The sequence below is a fragment of the Amblyomma maculatum genome, chromosome 2 (assembly GCF_055883805.1).
Source record: "Amblyomma maculatum isolate TAMU_Amacu chromosome 2, ASM5588380v1, whole genome shotgun sequence".
Taxonomy (NCBI): Eukaryota; Metazoa; Arthropoda; class Arachnida; order Ixodida; family Ixodidae; genus Amblyomma; species Amblyomma maculatum.
Window position 1 is genome coordinate 48,870,360 of NC_139345.1, and position 18,039 is coordinate 48,888,398.

Genomic DNA, 18,039 nt, shown 5'->3' on the forward strand with positions numbered 1-18,039 from the left:
TTTAGAGCGGTTGTTTTTATTAATCAACAAGACGTGTTCAGCAAGTAGGCATTTAACTATGAGATGGCATCTTCACGACCAAGTCATCACCAACTACAGTAAAGACCCTAATACTATAGTAAAAATTTCTGCCGGTCCCAGTGACTTTACTATAAAGGGGTTCTACAGTGAACCAAAGCGCTGACTGACACAGACTTCCTTCAAAGAAATCAATATTGTAAGCTAACTGCCTCTAATTAAATGCTCTGAAGCTCGTCGTTTCATTGCTTTTTGGCATAACATGGTTAAGCAAAGATAGTACTTTGTTTCCACTTCAATACTGTTCGACTGCATAATAACAGCCATACTTTCAAAACTCTCCTGAGTACGCATGCATTATGAGCAATTGTGCTTGAATAAGCATGCTAGAAAAAAAAAGAAAAAAGAAAGAAGAAAGAAGTTGGGCAGACTCACCTGAGAGTGGATGACCTCCAACTGTAAACTAAGGCAAAAGGAGTCTGGCACAGCAAAGTCAAGGCCAAGGTATGCCAAATTGTAAAACATTGCCAATGAATACAGCCAGTCAATAAGCATCATTATTTGCAGCAACACTATAATGAAGTGCAAACGAAACACGTTTTGAACTGAACTCTTGAGTAAAATGCCAGCATGCAATTTTTAGCACAGCCCTGTTTGGCTATGATGAAACCTACAATGGAACAACTGATCAAGAGTACTTCCACTTTTTTTGTTCTTGATATGACCTTTCACACTGAGCACCTTTCCCAAACAAGTAAAAGGCAAGTCCTAAAGTGAGAATTGTTAAGTACAGAGCACAACTCTAACAATCACATGAGGAGAAATTTTTTTTTTAATGCGATAGTGTTCTTGTATTTGTAAATAAAATGGTTCTTAATAAATACAGGATCAGGCCAGATAATCAAGAATATCTAGTAAAAGTATTGTGCCTAGAAGCATCCAGTGCTGATGTTTTCTCAAGTATGACGGAGAGAAGAGAAGGGAAAAGGTGAAGTGATCCAGTCAGTAAAATCTAGCCCAATTATGCAGGCTTTTCTAATGTTAGCCAAACTGTAATGATCACGCTTTGCATTATTCCGAGGATACGTAGACAAGTGTAGAGTTCGTGCAGTGGCTTCGGATTGTCCACCAGCCGAGCTTGGATCAGCTGATGGATGAACTGAACTTGTAGCGGGTGCACCAAGGAACGGCAGTCTGCAGTCGGAGGACGCAAGAGTTAATTCTAATAAATTTCCTTCAGTGGTGGCCAAAAACAAGTTAAGTAAAAGTCAACAGATTCATAGCACACAACCGAATGGTGACGAACAGATTTAAAACAGAACCTTTAAAACAACTGTCGAAATACTGCATGCAAGCCAAAAAAATGACAGGCAGGCTCAGTTACGGTATATGCTAGCTTCTGTAAACGCAATGACTTCACAGTATGTAATTTTTGCTGGATTTGTCGCCTATGATAGATTTGACAAGTGATATGCCAACAATATGTTCCTGTCGATTACTTAAATGCCTGTTGTAACAAAAAAACATTTCATAATCCTATACATGAGCCTTATATATAAGGCTTAGAGAATATGGAATATGCAACAAAATCTTCCAGCCAGCACAAATGATATCAAAGCCTTGGATAAACAACTGAACAATGACTTGAGTTCAAGAGGGTGGGAATCTCATACCTCCAGTGTCTTTATCTTCCACCAGAATGTCAATGTCCAGAAGTCTCCAAGGAATGTGAGGTCCGTCCCCCATTAGTGTGAGTGAAACCTGGCAAAGTTTGCGTGATAAATAAACAAACTGCACAGAAATTGATGCCCAGCTTTGCTGAACTTGCACCATTTCCTTTTCATAAACAGGAGTGCATGTTTGTGGCACCATTTAAATGTTCTACAGTACTTATCCCTTCTGTCCACAGCTATCATCTGACACAAACTGTTGCACAAGTCTTGGCCTCGGTGCAGAGACCATGACATTGGTACCCGTAGCTGGTTCAATGACTTCAAGCCTGTCAGCTTGGTGAACTGCACTTACACCTACACTATGGCCCATAATCAAGTGGTGATCAATGGGCAGCACAGCAAAAGGCAGAGCTCACACCAATGTTGATGATGACTGCTGCCAATAAAGACCAAGCCTACATTGAGTGCAATCTACCCTGTGGCCATATGTAGCAGCCTACTCAAGAAGTTGTTTTAGGTGCAACCCACCAGTGCTTCATGGATGCACCCCACACCTAGATGTGCTCATGCTTAGCATTACGAAGCACCTGTGAAAACTTCCCAAGATGTTTTAACTCACGAAAAACTAACAATAACAAATCAACTTAGGAAACATAAATATCCAAAAAACTAACACAAAGTCACACAGCTACAAAAGAGAGCCTAAACTAATAAGAAACTGCCAGGTAAATGTTACCAGTAACTGATACCTTGCGCTACTTGATCTTGCCAGTACCCATTAAGGCCACTAAACTAATCACTCAGTACAGCAAAATATGAGGAACTAGACAGATGAACAGCAAAAGACTCACCTCGAACTCGTGCTCCACATGAAATGTTACCCTGCCATTTTCTGCAAGAGCCAAATACATGTAAGAGTTAGCAACGTAAGCACAGTGTGCCTGGTGTGTTGCTCAATACCTTTGAACAATCACTTTTATGGTTGGCAACAAGTGCAGGCAGAAACAAACTGCGCATTCAATACTGAGAACAAAGAGCCGCACACCGTTACTTTCCGGTTAAGGGCCCATAAACTCAACCAATGAAACAATGAAAAATCTGTTTCTTTAACGTCCTCGGTACAACTTAAATAGCTAATCCTCTTCAACACCACCTCTCCACTTTGTCAAAGGAGCATGTTCTGTCAGCCAACAAGCTTGCAATGAAAACAACTGTTTCAGATCCTGATGCCAAGCATGACATCCCCAAGAAGCCAGAACCAGGAAGCAAAACACTCACAGGGACACCTAATTACATGCTGGCAATACAATAGCATTAAAAGCTGCTGACGCCTTTACATAGAGTTTTGTGTCATGCTTTCATGACAGGCAGACACCTTTTCGGGTCATCTAGATGGCGGTTTGATGTTCATCATCATCATCATCATCATCAGCCTGACTATACCCACTGCAGGGCGAAGGCCTCTCTCATATTTGATGTTATGATTTTGATGTTATGGTGCCTTAAAGGGACGACACAATGAAGATGTATCTCAAAATGTACAGCTGTCATTTCCGGTGAGGTGAAGTCACTTCCCTCCAGCCAATGACCAAATTTTGTTTTTACATAGAAATTGATCAAATAAATTTTACTTTTTTTTTTTTTTTTTTTTTTTTATGGGGATTCTAATGCCATCACTTTGAATGAGAACTTGGTCCAGCCAGGGAAGTAAAAAAAAAAAGATAGGGTGAACAGCAGCCAACCCAGCAAAAGCTTACACTGCTCTTTGCCTTTGTAAAAAACCCATATTCTCAACTAAACCACACCTAGTAATTACGTCCCTATATTTAATTGTTTAGTTGCAGCCCTTACCTTGCTTCTAACGACAGTTCCCTGCCAGCATGGTTGGATCACACGTCAGCGGTCTGAGTCATATGGGATGCAAGATGCTTCTGTAAACTCTCCTGCTTTATTTTTAGAGCGTTCACCGTCTGTTTACAATTGTCATTATAGTACACTGTCTTTACACAATACATAACATGTTTTTTTCCCTTAGTTCACTGATTTCACGATGCACCTTGCATTATAATTGCAAGCAAGGAACAAAATAATGTGACCTTTTAATCACTGCTCCAGCTAGCTATACTACCAAACTCGGAAGAGGTTAGAAGAAATCAATTTTTACAACGGACCTGGGGCCATGCAGCGTGCAAGGGCAAAGGAGAGAAAGTCTCCAACGAGGAAAGAATGTTACAGGAATCGTCAATAAAGAGATGGGAATGAAAGAGCAGAGTGGATCAAGAAAACGAAAGGAGGGCGAATGGCCTCAGGATTGGGCAAATACAAAACAGCGATGGCACAGTGGTGACAGCAGCCAATTTTGAATAAGTCAAGTCAAAAGGCTTTGCTGAACTCAATGATGTCGCGCATAGTCCTGAAGTGTCGCCTCTCAAGTAGCAGTGTCATATCTGCTGCTTCCACAATTTACATGCCACCTTTGTTTGTTTTTTTCTTAGCTCTAGTTGTAGTTGCTTTGACAAATTCGAATTTGGATTATAATCATAACGCTTCTTTTACTGCATTTTCATGTCGTAAATGCCTTGGGGGCTGGAGTTGCTTTGAATAATAAGTAGGGGTGTGCAAATATGAATCAAATATATCTGTTACTTGACTCGTATACGTATTCTAAAACCGATATTCGGGACTTATGAATATTTCTGCACTTCACGCTTCACACTACTTGACCACACTGACTCTGCAGTGAAGCATCCTCAAAGCGTGACAGGGCCATTTTATGAAGAGAGATCCTCGTTTCTTCTAAAAGGGCCTTCCCGACAATGTGCGCAAAGCGAAGCAATTGACCAAACCGAGAAAAAAGTGTTCTTACTTCGGTTTTATCTCAGATGCAGGCATTCATTGTACAGGTGTTCAGCACATAAAATTACTATGATGAAAACTGTTTTAGGCAGTTTTTTCTGGGCCTATTCAATAATAGAACTTTCAGTTAGTTTGGACATTTCTTTGACACCTGAAGGCTGAATTAATGAGAGTCTACTGCGTTCTGCAGTGATATGACAGCTCTACCCAGTTTCATGTAGGTCCTTCCTGTACAAAAAACTGGTACACGAACTCCTGTACAATATTTTATACTGGATACTTCAGTAGGGTATAGACTTCTGAGCAAATCTAGTTTAATTTTATTTGCAATAACATGCAAATTCTGAAATAAACAAGACATTGTTTGCTATTAATTTTACTTCTTTTTTTCTTCACTATTAGATATTGTATATTCGATTCAATATGCAAAGGCATTTTATTCCCATATTCGTACTTGAAAATTTCAATATTTGCATGCACCTAAAAATAAGAGTTTACATTATGTATAATCGTAATACTTCTTTTATTGCATTTCTGTGAGGTCTCAAGCTGCCTTCTCACGTGACGGTAGTGTTATTTACATGTAAATATGGTCCTCTTACACCAAAGGAGTCCTAAGTTCATCAATTACCCAATGTACATGGCAAATGTCATTTCCACAAAACAATATCACAGAGCTCTACTAAAAAGGTCAAGTGGAGACATTTGCCTAGAGAGTGCATGCCATACTGATCTGTGCACAGACAAGAGTGAATAAGGAAAACAAATTTCCCGCAGATACATAAGGCAGCATTTCCAGGGCCAAGGAGAACTTGCCTATTCGATGTGACCTCATTTGAGAAGGCAAATCTGATGAGACAAGGCGATACTGGATGATCTGGTCCAAACGCTGCAGGGTGCTCTTTCTTTCAACAGGGGTGATGGGATCCGGGGGCACAATCTTGTCCTGCACGCAAGCAACACACCAGCAGCTGTAGGATGAGGTGCTGAGCGAAGAAATAGCGCAGAAATAAAAAACCTCAACCACTCTAAAATGGACGCACTCACAGCTGCTTGATCCCACTGCAGCTACAGATTCTATTCCCTATCAAATTTAGTGGACAGAAGTTGTGGCAACCGTGTCATATTGCAGCAGCGGCCACAACGTTGCATGGTTCAAAGCTAAAAGCACAAAGAGAAAATGCTTTGGGATGCCCTGCCACTACGCCATAGATTCTGCTAATAATTTTCACTTCAAAGTAAATAGGACAGTTATTCCTACAAAGACAGTAACCATCAGGATGTTAAGATTGTCACAGATTAGCCACGCCCAGCTGGGGATTGTGAGCATTCATTCAGATCACAGACAGTTTGTCAGGATTTTGCTGGTCTGCATTTCATGGTGTTTTGTTCAGCTGCTTGAATGAGTGGGGCCACTCTGAGATAGTATGTGTGTTATGGTGAATCAGAGTGCACAAGAACGATGCATCAGTATACGCACCATAGAAGGAGAAGCAAACAATAGTGCAGCGAAGAGTCTTTGCATTGCACCTGACAGTGCCGACATGCCCACCACTACCGTGCTTATGCAAGTACTCTCATAGGCTGCAATCCACTTACAAAGCTCATGATTCCACTCAGAAATACACTTACAACGCTCATGTCATATACTGAGAGGTGCTTCAAACAGAACTTCAGCGGTTAAAGCTGTCATGTTGACGACGGAATCGTGACTTGCTCTAAGACTGCACCCCGGCATCGCAGTTACTCTCGCACTTGCTCTCTGCCCGCACTTTGTCAGAGCATCAAAAGCCCTCAGCGCAGGCTGGTGGTGCCGTCTCCTCTGCCCACACATATCTACAAAACACTTTTGACTGTCATGACATTGCGGCACCATGCAAGTGACACCACATGTTAGGCTCTATACACACATGAAAAGCAAAATTAACTGCAGAGCACAAGGACGTGAGATCAAGTCCGAGCCGCAGCAGCCATTTTTTATGGAGGCAAAAGCAGCGTGCCTGTGTACTATGTGTATGCTAAAAAAAAAAGTTACAAGGCTGCGCTTCAGCCTGCTTAAGAGTGGAAATGGCGAAAGCCACTTTACAGGGCTGTTTTCACTAACTGCAGCGTCATTTTCGTTCCTACTATCATCACCACCACTAGTTCTAATATCATCAACATCAACTAAATGCCCTGTCACTGTCAGAGCTAATACCATCACTATCCTTATCACTAACTACAGTCATTATCATTGCTACTATTATCATTACCACCAAATGCATCGTCATTGTCATCTCTAATATCATCCTCAAGGAGAATTACGACCGGTTTCTCACGAGCCCTGCGTGAATAGTGGTTCAATTCCCAGTGGAGATAATGTTTGTTTTTTATAATTTCATATGGCAGACACTCCTGGGGAACACATCCAGTGCACAGACACAAATGTCACCATGAGCCTAGAAATAGAAAGGCTTTTGCCTTAAAACCCCAGGTGGCCGAAATTTGCAGGGCAATCCACTACAGTGTTTCTGATAGCCCAAGTCACTTTGGGACGTCTTACAAGTCAATGAATGTAACAAATTGCGGCTCAACTAATAATCTAGATATACTGATGAAAAAAGAATGAAAAAAAAAAAAAAAGAATTTTGTCATGTTTAAATTACGGATAGCCTAACATACATTGTGCCACAATATCAGTGAAAGCAATAATTACAGGGTTGCATTTAGCTTTACTTATGAGCTTAAAGCCTTACCTCCTTCTCTTCTACTGCTTCCCTTCTTCCTCTATTTTGCATTTGTGTAATTAACTTCTTTCCTTTGGAGACAGCAAATATATACTCCTCACAAACTATTCAAAATATATACAATATGCGCACACAACCTTAATGGCATAGATCCCACAGGAAATCAGATTTGAACAAATACACAATTCAGCCTACTTGCTTATTTTAACATGACATCGGCCTCTTGCGAGAATGAAGGCTTAACTTCATAAAAGGAAAAATTATGTCGACATCAGAATCTATTGCGAAGTCTTGCTGACACATCTCGCAGAATCTCGCGAACATGTCCCACAGACGCGAGATATTCACCATGAGCCTAGAAAGGCTTTCACTTTAAAAAAGTACCTTCCAGTAACAGAGGCAAAATCATATTTTAGCACTTTGCATCGTTCACCAGAAGTGAGATAAAAAAAAAAAGGGGGGGTTAACTAAGTAAACATTAACTGGCAAGGGCTAACAACAATGTCAGTTGAGAGGTGCCCACTCTTGCCACTATGGGGAAAAAGTAGCAAAGGGTGACCCATCAAATACCACAGGTATCAGACATCACAGATGTCACATCAGATATCACAGATATATGAAATATCACTTACACGAATGCATGTCGGCAGCCTAGAGTATGTGCCCAGGGTAAGGACCTCAACAGCACAAGGTATGTGAAAGCTTGGCAGCCTGCGAAAAAATAAAAAAAGATGAGAAATCAAGGCAAATGCTTCTTGGTACAACAGCCCACCAATGAGCAGCATCTAATACGAGTGAATCTGCTAAGTCGAGCGCTAGAGTAGCAAGCGTTAAAGCATTCAAGATGGCTGTGAAGCACTGATAACCTGTCTCCCAAAAGGACTGCTGTGCATATAAATAGCAGCTCCTGCCTTCGTAAGAAATAAGTACTCAAGATTTAAACAGTGCAGAATTCCTCACGCACATTTATTACACCATTTAGACAAGACACTGCAAGTGGCAACCTGCAAGAACCTGGGAGCCAGTTTAGTTGTCACCTCAACTTACAAGAATCACACACAACTGCTAATTTTGTCTCCAATCCCCTTAATCAGGAGTTACAGCACAAAGCAAGAAAATCTATTCCAGTCATTGATCCTGCAAAAGGGTCCTTGTTGCGTTACTGCTACAGGTGCACAAATATCAAAGATCTGTGCAGTTATATAGTATCAAGGTCCATGTAGGTAGTCCAACCTACATGGGCATTAAGTAAATCGACAAGAGAAGTGCAACGAGCTAGGACTATACTTCGTGACTACTTTTTCTGGCAATGAAGCAGAAGCTACAGAATCTAAATACATTATCTTTTCCTATGCAGAGGAAGTTGGTCCTGGCTCGTAGTTATTAGTTTTCTCATGCCACACAACTGCCAACTTTCAACGTTGAAGTCAGAGAACAATCTAGATTATATAAAATTAACTAGACCTGTGTAGCTACAGGAAGCTTCCAAAGATGGCACCAGCTGTCCCAGCGAACACAGAGAGGTACCGCAGAAAGAATAGCTTGCCAGGCATATCATTAATCAGCTAGACTATTTGGCAGAACGACACAGGCGCTCCACCCATGTAGCCTTCTTTTCAGTGCCAAGTAAAGTTGCCACTGAGTACAGCTAGTGCTTTTCTAAAGCTTCCATAATAATGTCTGGCAGCTACTCAAAGTAAATAGGGAAATACTTAAGTTCTGAATGTCCATAGAGTCAAATTGCATACTTCAAATAGTTCACCTTTGGTGCAAATCAATCCAGACAGCAAATATATACTCCTCACAAACTATTCAAAACATATACAATATGCGCACGCAACCTTAATTGCGTAGATCCCACAGGAAATCAGATTTGAACAAATACACAATTCAGCCTACTTGCTTATTTTAACCTGAGGCCATACTCCAATCTTCCACACACACTATGTATCTCATGGGGAAAGACAAGCAGTGTTAAGTTAAATGACACACTCACCTTGCTTGCACAAGCGTCTCCCTCGCCATCATGGCCAAAATGTCGGCTGTCTCCACAAACAGCATGTTCTGCTTGTCCAAGAACCCTACGATGGCCTTTGGAAGCAAGCATGAACACAGCAAATGAACTTTAATGTCTGGCACTTACTGCCATATTGCCTGCTACTACAGAACAACTGACCACAATCAGTAATCTGAACAACAGGTTTCCCAAGTCAATTTCAGGCACTATTGTCTCTATTGTAAGCACTTCAGCACCTATTTGTACGGATTAGTTTATTCCATTAAGGGGAAACCTCCCCAGATGAAAAGGGTTGCAATGAATGAAGTAATTACTCATTATCTCTCCCATATAAGGACAGCTATACAACCATAAAGGAAAGCTACAGAGTTTTCTCATAATGTTTGTAGCTAAAGAAAATTCCCTCCACACCAGGACAAATCCTTGTCACCTGTTCAACACACATACAGTTACGGCTTTCAAGGCCACGCAGGGAGAGTGAAATTACCTTCAGTACACAATCCCTGCATGTAACGCATTTCGCAGCAAACTTCCATGATACTTTGCATGTTCATGCAAGAGGCAAAATTCCCTGAGCAAAGATGAAAACATTCAAGGCAAAATCATTAATTATTATTTAAACCGGAGAGCTGAATTAGAGCTTCCAGAATAAATCTGCAATATGTGCGTAATGTTATTGCAGGCGACAATACTGATTGCTTGTTTGTATTCAGCGCAATACAAAGGACTAGAACCTACCAGTACTTCCCCACAAAATATTGAAAACACTTACAGCACATTTTTCTACTTTGGTTGCACTGGCTGCCCATTTCACGAGGGCAAGCAACCGGACAAATAGCTGCCGTGTACTGCTCGCAAACTGCACAATCTCAATTTTTCGCTCCACGTCTGTCTTGCGAGGAAGGCTGCAAAACAAAAGAAGTGAAGTTATAGATCGAATAATGCACACTTATGCGCCACAAAAGTTGCAGTGGCAAGGTCAACAAAAAAGTTCCTGCTGCTTCCAAGAAACTAATCATTACACAATTTAACCTGAATTATGATAAGCAAAGTAGGCAAAGGTTAACTCTTTCCTTAATCCGTCACTATGGTTTGATCCCCAGTGATAAAAAAAAAATAAAAATTTCCGCCACCAGCGCCATAACAGACTTGCTGCGCAGACATTACATTTTTATTTTCTGTATAGTCTGTATTTGAGTAGTATTCTGTGTAGTTTGTAGTCACGGCTGCGGCGTGGAACGCTCCCAACATAACATCAACCTCAGGATCAGCGCTCGCTCGCGAAAAATTTGTTTCGGGCTATTCTGTTGCCTCTAGAGCAGTTGTTGATTGCTAGTATCAGCAACAGTGGATCAGAAGACAATGCTTCATTGTCAGGTTTTGATTCCCATATTGAAACTCAGCATCAATAGCCCGGAACATTGGCAGCTGTGTGCGTGTACATTTCTGCTTCTGCTTCTCATTTGTTTTTTCTTCCTTGGAGCTCACATCACAAAGAACGATTCAGTTTCAGCCAAGTCGAAATCCAAACATCAGTATAAGGTTCACCAAAGGAGCGGACTGCTTGAAACAACTTTTCTCCACAGTAGTTATTAATGCCATATGGCTGAATAAGTATGCATTTACAGTCATTGTCCGCAAATTTCAACTCCTGATTTTTTGGGCATGCTTCATTATGATTTTTTTCAGAGCACCACAACATGCTCCATAGAATTAAGCTGAACTAAGCACCTGAAATTTCGGATGCATCGTGACTGATTGCTCGATTTTTCTAACTCTGTTCGCTCCGCCACCATTTGAGAATGCTTCACTGCAGAGATTGTGAGGACTGTGTGATGAAGCGTCCACAGGATTCAGCCGTTCAGCAAACCCAAAGTGGAAGGTTCATTCTCGCGTCTTTACATCGTTGAAGCTCGCACATTCGCCCAAAATGTGTTGACAGCAGTACAATCATTCAACGTTTTGCGAATAGGCTTTTAGTAAACCAAAATGTCTGCGCATGTTAATGCGGCTATAGTTCTTATTCTGTAATTTTTTTCGGTATTGTTTAAAGCGATCTTAGTTGAAAGTGAGAATGATTCAAAGTTCGGTAACCAAGCTTTACTGAAGTAAAAAAGGATGTGGTTTTAATTCTTCTTTCTCGAAGAGTAAAATCTATATCAAATCAAAGGCTGAAATTGGCCTTTTTCAGGCACTATGGGGAAAAAAATTTTACCTCACAGCACGTTCAGGTTATAAATTTAAGATTTTGTTGGCAAGCTTCAAGAAAGATTTAAAACATTTTGTATGTTCTAGAATCTCCTTTACTAATTTCCTTTAGGAGTTATTACCCTGTAAATGCTAATTTTTTATTCCATCGAATTTGTTTTGCTTTTCCCAGATTTTTTTTTTAACATTCATACTAAGAATCCATGTCAAGTTAAAAGAAATGTTGTAAGAATGTGCATTCTATTTCTATCATTGCTATGCAATTTAGCCATTTTTATCTCTTGTACAATTTGCAGAAAAATGTTTGTCAGAGGCGCATGAAAAGCAGCCATTTTTCCTGTGGCAACGAAAGTGTTAAACTCAATCTTCATTAGTGAACTTTTGAGACAATGATGCCGTTCAGTTATTGTAAACCCTGGAAACCAAAGCAATTAATGAGACTGTTTGTCTCACATCTTGCGTGCCCTTGAATATTTATTATCGGCAAAGAATGAAGTTAAACCATTTCTGTGTGTCGGAGAGAACAGTTCATGCATTTCAATTACTGGCTATCAATAGGTGAACAGAGGACTAACATGCTGTTTGCCATCTAGCTTGGTCCATGGTAATTACAACTCAAATGTAAAGCAAGAAGCAGGTTTCTGATTGATTCTCAGTTCAAAGGTAGTGTGATAGACGCATGTTCCAGAAACATAAAGAAGAAGAAGACATCCATTGACTGACATTATTCGGCAGCAAGACATCTTCATTGCTAAGAAATCTGAAGCTAGAAATTTCATACTTTCTCCCACCCTGCATTCAAGCACTCAACACTAACGATAACATCAAAAGCATTAGGGACACTGTGACCTCTGGCTAGAAGCGAATAGCAATGCGGTCTATCTAGCCTTTAAGATCCTGTGCCATCACAGTTTGTTTGTGAAAACGGCCCGAGATGGAGATGTACGTATTTCATTTCCACGCCAGTTCTAGCTTATAAAGGCTTTGTTTTCAGTGAAAACCAGCTGTTTTGACGTTACAATGTGGCAATGGATGACTAACTTCAATTTCTGTTGAGTGTGTCTTTAACTAACAATGACGACACTGGCTCAGGAAGCCACCATAAGTTTAAGTAAGCTTCAGGATTCAAGACCACACAAAAAATGGCCCCTAGTGATGATAAAGTGACTTATGTTGCCCAATCATCTACACACAACACGAAGCACAAAGCCATTTCTAAGTACTTACAGCTCAGCAAGCACAGTCAGTTCATGATAGGTCCTTTGCAAGATGAAGTCAATGAGCCTCCCCAGCGGTATGCTACCAGCCCCTGGGGAGGTGTTGGCGACTTGCATAGACATCTCTGGGCAGCACTTGGGTCAGTCCATCTCTGCAAAATGCCGCAGCAAGACGAAAATCTGGTTTGTGAACCCAACCAAATGCAATATATCAAGAGTTCCTCAAAGACATGTCAGATGAGCCGGTGTGCAAGTGTTTGAATAGTGATGTACTGTTCTAATTCAAGAAAGAAGTTTTTCTCTGTGGCAAAAGCGTACATGGGTAGTGAAGGAGGCTGCAGTTCAAATACATCTGGATGAATCTCGGTTTCATTTCTTCTTCCATGCTCACTGAAAGCTCTGTTCATGGGTTTTTCTCAAATTTTCATTCAGTACCCGTCAAGGCTAGCAGTCGGATATAGTGCCTGAACACCATGTGGTAGACAAGTACAGTGAATTCATCAACTAGCACATGGTTGCGCCCATCAGGGCAACTAATGCCACTGAATCAAATGTGATCAAATCTCCTTGAAAAACCTAACTGTAGCATGAGGGGCTACATATACGTTATAAAACACGATCGCATAAATCTAGAAGCACTATCAGAATATATGTGACCATCTCCTCTACATGCGGCTTGTCAAACTCCCACCTCTATCTCTTGAAACACACAGCTGTTTGATCTCGGGCACGTTTTAGTCTCCCTAAAATTCATGTGCTTCAAGTGACCAGCTGCAGGCCTTAGCAGCTCTGAAGGCAAGAAACAAAGCACTAACTACCTTTCTGCAAATAAAGGTGCAGAATTTTCACTGCTACATCAATATTCCGTAGCACTTTTGTAAAAGTAAGCTGCTGGCAGCATCCTGTTCTTGAACTACTCGTGCTTACTTCCACCAGTATTAAGCCTGGTCCACATGCAAGCGAAAACGCTAGCGATTTCTGCCGCAGCGACGCAAAAGCCTGTTCTGAGCTGTCACGGTGGCTCGAGCGGCGAGAGCGACATAGTTCGAACTCGTTGGTAATTTTTCGCTCGTCGCAGCCGCTCGCCGCTCAGTTCGCTCAATCGCTTGCATGTGAACCAGCCTTTAGGAATAAAAGTTAGTGTCACATAGACATTTAATGCTCCTGCATATATTCAGCATCAGATTTATGTTCGCAATAAAATTCTAGGCTTCATTTAGCATTGTTTTTGTGAATGCACCTTCTTCTTCCCACCTGAACTTTGGCAGCAGTACTGATAGTTTCTAACTAAATGTGACACTAAAACAAACAACAGCAGACACACTGGCTCAAGAACGGGGCTTAGTCAAGCCCAACGGTGCACGCTGATTGAAATGACTGAACAGCGCTAAAAGATGGGACAGATGAGAACACAGATACATATGCTCCATCTGTGCGTTTATCCATGCCAACTATAGCGTTGTTCAGTCTCTCTCATCAGGCATATTGGCCTTCACACAATCAACACACACTCTCCCTCCAAATGCATACCCTGCATCTTTTTAATAATTAAGACCAGTTGTGTCATGCTCTAGTCAAAGCTTTGCAGTCTCCTTTATTATACTTTTGAAAGCACACACATTCACATTAAAAAGCCAGTAATCCACATGCACGCACATATTCAGTCACTACACAAACAAAGCCTAAGCATCAGCAGTGTTCCAGAATTCAAACTTGGCTGGCAAGCACATCTGCATTCGAATTTTCAGGCGACATAATTGATCATATCAGCCTTTCGACTTCCAAAACTGACACGCAAAGAAAAAGACTGTTTAACAGTGAATGTGACTCTCAATGTATACCTTGATGGATAGGTTCACATAACAAACAATATAGAGCATTTTTATCATGAAAACTCTTAAAAATTCCTCCGCCTCAACCTCTGGCTCATTTGCACTAAAAGGTTATACCCCTGTCATACTGACAGTTTCAATCCTCATTGAACTCGATCTGCATTCAACTCAACGCAGATCGAGGTGTGACACACGGCAACTTTCAAGTGCAATCGAGCTCGATCCTGCTTGACTTCAAGCTACTTCCTCAAGCGCTCTTGAGATTTCAAGCACACTCGAAAGCGGTCGTCGACACCCTCGTCATCAGTGAGCTCTAAAGCGCACACGAGGAAAATTTCTCAATGCTCATTGAAAACGCCCATGTAGCATGGGACGCTTCAATCCTTCTTGAAAACCTCAATGCAGATTGAGTTCAATGAGGATCGAAAGTGACAGTGTGACAGAGGTATTGTTTTCAAACTCAGTCGACGCAACATGCAGTTGCTTAAAGACCTATTTCACATTTGTGCTCGTCTCGCGACTTTTGCTATGAGGGACGCTGTATTGGAGCAGCCCCGGGTGACCAACCATTTGCAGTTCTCCGACACCAATGTGCACCGCAAGGATTTCACCGGGAATTTAAAGTGTGCGTGTGTGTGTGTGTTTGTAAAGGGGGGGGGGGGGGTAGCAACTTCTGCTTTCCTTTTTTTTTAGCTTGTATCCTACTAAAGCAAGGTTTACGATTCTGACACTCATAAGAAAGGTTGATTCTTCATTACTTCATTTTACACGAGGACAATGGTCATACTTATGAACAGAAATAAAATAAAGACCAAGGACTATATAAAATATGTCGAGAAACTACACGGCAGTTCAGGCTTATGCCCTGACCACCGAATTTTGCGTATGCACCGTACGCAAATCCTATGCTGTACATCTAGTGCTAATCAATTACCTTTTAAACAAAATATATTTACACCGCTAATTTCCCGCTTATTAACAAACTAAAAATGAATTTATGCTTTCGATGGCTTCAGACTGTCTGGTTCCTACATACATAACGAAACTCTCATTTAATTACCCATGTCTGCTCAACAGGTTTTCACGAAGTGATGTATACATTTGGAAAACACCAACCGTGCTCCTCTTAATTACAAAGCGCGACAGGCAAAAAATTATGGTTTGCCAGAACGCGGTGCGATGGAGCATGAGGACCTACGCAGTTTGTATGCCAGCAACAATCTACTCGAGTCTTATCTGACACACTTGCTAGTTTTATCGCCAGTATATCGCCGGTTTGCTTCCAGCGAGCCGAAACCAACTTGCCTTAATCACTTCAAGCAGATGCAGAAAGTTACTGACTGCAAGAAAAACAATACTGAGCGAAGTATGTTAATGTGTCTCGTGTAAGGTCTCAGGCAAAAATTGATTTAAAAAAAACACACATTCCAGTGCTGATCGTAGTGATCGAAGGTACACTTTGCAGCGAACAATAAAAATTGCAATGAAATAACAAAAGAGAAAAATTCGACAGCAGCAGACCGCGATCGAGAGGCGCTACGCTACGGCGTGCGCTTACAACTGTATGCTTCGTGATTTACAATGCTATAGTGCTCTCAAAGAGTCGCTTCGCCAGCCTAGAAAGAGTGCTGTCCACTTCCCGCACCATATTACGGAGTGTTCAGCATGACGAAGTGAAACACTATGCAACTGCCACAGGTTGCGCCGATATGCAAGGGAATCGTACCTGTTTCAGCTGCTGTCAGATTGGAGTTGCTAAGTTTCTGCAAACTAGCACTTCACAGGGGTAGAAAGAAGGGCAGTTCATAAATAATAAGAAGGTGCGAACTTATAAAAAATAACAGGCCATTGATGAAAATAAATAACTTAAAAACAGCAGTTTAAGATGCTGGCAACGAACTGGCTCCTACAGCACACCTTCCATTTTACTTCCATACTCGCGTAGTACATGGCTACATGGCGTCTCAGGCAACGAATCCGGAAACTGGTCGAGCCCGTTATAGTGAATGTAAAATTATCGCTCAAATATATTTAAACAATGCAACTTCATAAAAGTGTCAGTACTTTATTATTACACACGATATATTGTTTGCTTACTGTTTTGCAAATACAGCACGCTGTCATCATCATTCTTCCCATGAAGTTTCGCTTTCGATTTAAAAAAATGTTACTCATGGTTATTCCGAGAACAGCACCGTGTCACGGAGCTTGTGAAAAAATATCTTGTAACAGAACTCTGCCGTCGGTTGCTAGGTCGTGGTAAATAATTTATTGGTTTATTATCTACGGTCAGCCTCTGCTATTGATTTAGTCATCACACAAGTTCATTGACCTTGCAAGTTCAGCACATCTTACAGAGCATTTATGCTGTTTGGTGCTAGAACAGTTTGATATGATATGCGAATGTGATAACTTGAACGTCGTTAAGTAACGAATAAACGTCCAAAATGCCTATTTTGGGTTTGGAGATGTGGCCTTGAAGTAATAGTCCATTAAGGTTGCGCCAGCAATAGCCTTTCCACGAATGTTGTCGTCCGTACTGTCCAAGTGCTTCTCGAAAAAGCTAAGCACCTGCTGGTTCGGAAATTCCTTCATGCATATGTCTCTGCGGAGGACCCTGCAAAGGGCCGTCAGGATGCCCGCGAGTTGCTTGCTGTCGGCTTCGTCAGCGAGGACAAGCATAAGCTCAGTGGTGGCTTGCATATCTAGTTCGATCATCATTTCCAGCACCTCGCACATTTTGAAGCGCACCAGACCGTTGGAACACATAAGTTGTGCGTAAGCGGCGCACACGATGCCATTGTAGTGAACTCTGAACGGCGGTGCTTGCATCAGGGGAAGCAGGCCCAAGACGAAGTCCGCTGCCCGAATGGCAGTATCGGCGTTGTCGCTGCGCAAATCCATTAGCGTCTTATCCACAAGCGGCGAGTAGTCTTCGGCATTGAGCCAGTAATGCAGCTTGGTGCGCAGCCTGCGAATCATTCATTACGACGAGTGGCAGCGGCACGTACCCTGTTGCAGCTCCTCAAGGCATAATTTTGGGGTTGCAGCTTCTATGGCGGAGGCGCGGCCACCGGAAACGAGAGGCACGTGCGCATGTTTTTGTCCAGCGCTGACAGCGGGAGACACGGTTAGTTGCCTTTTTGGTGGTTGAATTCATAGCTAGCGCAGCTCAAACCAACTTAATCGAAGCTCGTACAACCTGAACTGCATATACGGCGGTGCAATTTTTCCAATGCACGCCTTCAAAAATACTGCCACTAACTGCTTAGGTCGCGCGCGATTAAATTCTGCTTTAGAAGTTTGCGTTTGGCTGATAACATCTCTTGCTGCTCTCGGCGTAGCACATTTCATGCATGCCATGTGTGGCAACCTCAACACAGCAAGATCATGCTTTCAAGTGCACGAAAGTGGTGTGAAAAGGCACCATGAAAGCTGTCATGAACCATTTGCACTTTTCGCTAGGCTGTGTCTTGGCACTGCAATTGACAC

General features: G+C 41.7%; 1 protein-coding gene across 1 annotated transcript in view; it reads right to left on the minus strand.

The window, feature by feature from the left end:
* The window catches only part of MED14 (mediator complex subunit 14), a 52,862-nt gene extending 36,377 nt beyond the window's left edge, over window positions 1-16,485 (minus strand). The window contains exons 1-10 of the mRNA XM_084594074.1: window positions 16,274-16,485; window positions 12,726-12,865; window positions 10,063-10,195; window positions 9,270-9,364; window positions 7,906-7,984; window positions 5,364-5,493; window positions 2,543-2,583; window positions 1,692-1,779; window positions 1,105-1,212; window positions 454-497 (exon numbers count right to left, since the gene is read on the minus strand). Of these exons, the coding sequence (XP_084450200.1) occupies window positions 454-497; window positions 1,105-1,212; window positions 1,692-1,779; window positions 2,543-2,583; window positions 5,364-5,493; window positions 7,906-7,984; window positions 9,270-9,364; window positions 10,063-10,195; window positions 12,726-12,838 (831 nt within the window). The 5' untranslated portion in view covers window positions 12,839-12,865; window positions 16,274-16,485. The remainder of the gene's footprint in view (window positions 1-453; window positions 498-1,104; window positions 1,213-1,691; window positions 1,780-2,542; window positions 2,584-5,363; window positions 5,494-7,905; window positions 7,985-9,269; window positions 9,365-10,062; window positions 10,196-12,725; window positions 12,866-16,273) is intronic.
* Window positions 16,486-18,039: the final 1,554 nt, after the last annotated feature.